General features: G+C 33.9%; 1 protein-coding gene across 3 annotated transcripts; it reads left to right on the top strand.

Annotated features, from left to right (window-relative positions):
- Nucleotides 1-2,279: 2,279 nt before the first annotated feature.
- On the top strand, nt 2,280-5,103 carry LOC107805273 (uncharacterized). 3 transcript variants are annotated; one of them, XM_016629272.2, is made up of 4 exons: nt 2,282-2,908; nt 3,337-3,447; nt 3,767-3,980; nt 4,190-5,103. In XM_016629272.2, the coding sequence occupies exons 3-4, from the start codon at nt 3,900-3,902 to the stop codon at nt 4,718-4,720; spliced, it is 612 nt and encodes a 203-aa protein (XP_016484758.1). In that variant the 5' UTR covers nt 2,282-2,908; nt 3,337-3,447; nt 3,767-3,899; the 3' UTR covers nt 4,721-5,103. The 3 variants fall into 3 exon arrangements, with proteins under 3 accessions (XP_016484757.1, XP_016484758.1, XP_016484759.1); XM_016629271.2 differs by having other exon boundaries at nt 2,280-3,447; XM_016629273.2 differs by lacking the exon at nt 3,337-3,447.

Raw genomic sequence — 5,103 nt, 5'->3', positions numbered from 1 at the left:
ACATCCCTATTTATAAGAATTTGGGCATCAAAAGCAAGAAATTATGCCATAATTACTCAGCACTAGAACCGAAACGGCAATCTCAATAGACAGATGCACGGGAAACGACGCAAAACATCGAAAAAATATGCCATGATGACGCATGATGTCATGAAGTCACTCTGGTGTATAAACAATGTAACCCTAAAAGTTACGGCTCACGAAAGGCCACGTCATCAGCTCGTCTAAAACATCGCTACCCGACCCACTCCTCCAATTTTCTCGACCACAGCAAACGAAATCCGCTCATCAAGGTTGTGTGAGGCCGACCTCAATAAGCGGAGAGACTAATTGTATAGGTCGAAATTTCCCCCAGAATATTTAGGGCAAGGTAATATTGAGAAAAAGAGTCAGTCGAGGTCGACCAGGAAATATCGAAACTTGTGGTCGAGGAATCAGCAATGGTCGAAGTCGAGCATCACAGAAAGAGCTGTAACGACTAGTTTTTATAATAGAATACCAAAGAGAATATTCTAGCGGATATTCTCTGCACTTGTACTATTAGGGTTTGTTAGGGATACGTCTCATATAAATAGGAAAAAAGATAATAAATGAGGGCATGTGACATTCATTTCTTATAAGAGCAAACTTTTAATAAAAGATTCTCTTTCTCTTGTAAGGATATGAACATCACCTTTTTATCAAGATTTTTGTTCATATTATTCCATACTTTTTTAATCAGATACGAGAATAATTCGAACATTGTAGGATTTGTCTGTCACTCATCATTGTCAAGAGGGACAATCATCTAGTTCATCCTTTATTGGGTGAATCACTTCTACTATTTACTTAAGTGTCATTTATTATTATTTATTGCTAGTTATTTCTCCATTATTGCTCATGCTTTTCGGAATATTAAATGCATGTTATCCATCCACCACCAGCTCTATATAACATTAGTCATATTTTCAAAACTCGCATTTAGAAATATTATTATTAGTTAAGTTTAACCCATCAATATCTGATTTAGTCGAAAATTACTTTTTCGGTCAAACAGGAATATCTCTATCTTCTAATCCATCTGTACCAATTAGAACAGCTCAAAACACAACAATGACAAACCCAGCTCTATTATTCTTTTCCCCTAAATAATTTAATTGAAGTCTATCCATCCAACCAAGTTTGTCTTATAAATGTGCACATGCTCTTATATGTTCGAGGCCGTAGACCTATGTGACTTTTAACTCAGTCTAACATAAACAATCTAATTGAACAATCAATGAATCTAAGCCATGGTTTCCATCACATAGTTATTTAGTTAAGAAGCTCATCACATGGTCGCATACAATGTCCATGACATTATGTAATTGAGGTTTAGATGGTTGATGCGTTGGCCACCGTGGGGAGCTAAGGACAAGATCCAGTTAATCAGAATCGATGGACAATATATTATATTAGTAATATTAATCATAGAGTTTTAGTTCTATACATTTCAGGGGTATAAAATTTTTACCATTAAATTAAGTTGATTTTCAATAAGTAACTTCACAATAAGACTAATATGATAACTTGGAAACTGAAATAATGACCTGGTATGAAAGACTGAATTATACTGATAGTGGAAAATTGTTTTTAAAGAAAAATGACACTGTATAACCACTGCGAAAAAATATATAAAATTTGTATATATATATATATATATATATATATATATATATATATATATATATATATATATTGTATGTTATATATAAAAATTATTCAAATTTTATATACTTTTTTGGCTACCAAACGTAAATAGTTTCTAGCGCGAGCTAAAAATGATAATACCCCAAATTTTAATCATGAGCAAAAAAAACATAATTGTGTACATCAATAAGTAGCAAGCCCAATACTGTAACCAGCGATTAATAGCATAATAACTATTGCGATGATGGATAAAAATGTATTAATAGTAAAAAAATCTTTTATATTAGTGTATATAAGTTAAATATGTAATCATAAGCTAAGAACACATAATTGTTTTACAAAAATATATATATATCTTGTGTGTACAATAATTGAGGCGTAGCATGATGTGGGTAAATATTCAAGATAAGTTGATCAACTTTTGGATCATACGAAAGGGTACCCACAAAAGGTACGGCCAGGATCAGATCTATTGTCGGCGGGCCAGGTGATGCCACCTTTCTTTTCTCTCTACCCTTCTAAGGCCACAAGAATGGAATGGGGATTGGGGACAATATCAGATACGACTCTATTACAAGTATATAAGGTAAAGGTTGCGACAACTGTGTACAGAATTAAGGTTATATTGTATTCTTGTATTGCATGTGATTCCTAAGCTGTTATTTTGATGATTGCCTTAAACTCCCCCTTTGTGGTGTGATCCACATATATATACAACTATATATTATTCTTTCCCCTGCATTATATGACAGTACAACTATATATGTATTAATAATGTTGTTATCGTGATTAGAAAATGTTTAAATATTATGTGCAGTGCTGGACTTGTCTGGGGCATCTCTTTCACAAAACTCAACCCACATTGGTTGAGGCCACTGGATTTGTTTGGCATGCTTCCTCCCTACTTCCCTAACTAGCTAGTCTCTATCTTTTTTCCTCAAACTCCAAAAATGCAACAACATTTGTTTTGATTTCTGTGTGTATGTAAAAAGAGAATCTTAAATTCTTCCTCAGCAGTCCTAATAATGCTATTTAATTCTTTCTTCTTTTAATTATTTTCTTTTATTTCTATCTTCGGGTCAGTATATACTGTGGAATGTGAAGGCAAAGGTGGGTTGTTAGCTCTTCTTTCAAAAGAAAGAAAGCCTGGGTTTCAAGTTTTTTCAAGCTCCTCAAAATTCTCCTCCTCCTCCTCTTTTGCCTTCTGTTCTCTTTTCTTCATAAAAGTACTACGTTACAGGTAATTAAAGAAGCTCAATTCAGTCGTCTCTACTTGCTATCTTACTTATGTTGGTGCCTTAACCAGTTATAGATTTAGTCGACATCATATTTTCTTGTTCTTTCTTTCTTGATAATCTAAGTTTCTTGATATGAGATATATTAACTTAATATACATGAAAGGGTTGCATGTGTTAGTCTGGGGTACGATCAACTTCTTTTAGTCATTTTGGTGATGATACATTTAATTCTTGTAACGATCTATCTGATTATGCACTTTGTTTTAGACTCAAAAATATTTTATCTAATGACTAGCAAACCTCTTCCTTAATTTCTTTCATACACTAAAGGGAATTAAATAGTACAACTCAACATGTAAGTTGCTCGCTTCTGCAACAGTTATCTTGATATGCTTCTTCCTTATAACCCAACAATTGAAGAAACTTGCAGAAACTTCGAAGGAAAAAAAAAAGTAGTAGCAGTCGAGGATAAGCACTGGCTTTAATTGGCGGAGATGCATGTGCATATTGTTTTGGCGAAAAATATCTTGTATTTTTCTTGGTATGCACTTGATTTTACACGATAACTACTGTTCATATGATAGTGATATTAAGACATGCTCTATAGGAATTGTAATATTATTAATTATTGCCGTGGCCCAAACTGACAGTAATTATGTAAGGATTACAAACAAAATCATACATGCCATAAAAGGGGTGCGTTAATTTCCTTCAGTCATCAAAAACATTTGTGCGACAACTTCGGAAGCCTGATAGCAGCCTTTGACATCTATCAACTTACTTTATACTACAAATAAATGACTACTATTTCTTTATTCACTTTCAAGAAACTTACCCAGATTTCTGTTTCTTTTATGTAGAGATTTAAAAGTGGGGATATACATTAACTCAAAATTCCGTCCGATATTGAGTGGAATTAAAGAAACGTCCCTTCTTCTTCTTCTTAGAATTTCTTCAGTTTCAAGCAATCTAAAATCCGAGGCAGCTTTGAAAATGGAGAAGCTTCTCAATCCCTACGATAAGGAATACATGAAGATGGCCATGTTAAAACACGAGGAAATCTTCAGAGAGCAGGTAATCTAAATAGTACTCAGTACTTCTCCCATCCCCATATATATTCTTCTAAACTATTTCACTTTTACTCGAGCTATATGTATACACATGTGAAAAGACATTTAAATTTTATAATTATAATAAGATCACACTCTGATTCATTATATATTTGTCTTTGGTTGCACACTTGTATGCACGAATGTTAATTTCATGTTCTCTCCGAATCACAGGTGTACGAACTTCATCGTCTATATCAAACCCAGAAATTACTGATGAAAAACATGTCAAGTAGCCGGCAACAAGTGAAAGATCAAGTGGTCAACCATCATAATATTCTTGATTCAAACAAGAAGACCCGTCAATGTTTTGACTTGGAAATAAGGCCAAATGATCAAGAGCATATTGCAGAATCAGTTGGTCAAGATAATAATATTGAAGATGAGACTGAACTCGAGTTAACTTTAGGCCTGTCAAGTTACAACCGCAGGAGAAAAACAGCTAATTCTGATTCTGCACCAAGTTTTTCTTCTTCTAATTCCACGGGCTCTTCTAGCCAAATTATAAAGCCTTCAACTTCAGCAAGAAATCCAAGAAATGATCTAAATGGCCATAAATGGGGACTTGAGAATTTTCCCGTCTCGAATCCGAGTTTTCAGCTTGGTGCAAGACAAAGTAATCCGAATGTTGAAGAGCAATTTAGACAAGATTCATTGAATAATCCTCCTTGGCTTTTTCAGGTTTTGAGTTTGAATATGACTTGAGAAAACAAATACAAAAAAGTACATTTGATCTATGAGCTGATGATCAGTTGGTGTGATAAGATTTTAGACTTCATCAGACCGACTACTTCTGTGATTTAATTTGTGTGAATCTTAGTATATTTTATTTCACCTGCAGGATCAAATTTATGTTATGATTGGTCCTATTTGCTTCACTAACGGTATTTTTGGGATTTGAGAGCCACCCAAAGTAGCTTAGATTTGAGTTCATGGATATATAATTGACTAGTCGTCTGTACTTAACTCACAAAATATCTATATGGGAATCTTATGTGATTGCCCTACGCCGCGAGAATTGAGTCTGTAATATCACATCAATTCCCTGAAGCTTTCTTTGTTAGATTAAACTTGAGGATGGTTCATTC

Source organism: Nicotiana tabacum, chromosome 17 (assembly GCF_000715075.1).
Source record: "Nicotiana tabacum cultivar K326 chromosome 17, ASM71507v2, whole genome shotgun sequence".
In the NCBI taxonomy this organism is placed as follows: domain Eukaryota; kingdom Viridiplantae; phylum Streptophyta; class Magnoliopsida; order Solanales; family Solanaceae; genus Nicotiana; species Nicotiana tabacum.
This window is presented reverse-complemented; position numbering and strand designations above follow the sequence as displayed.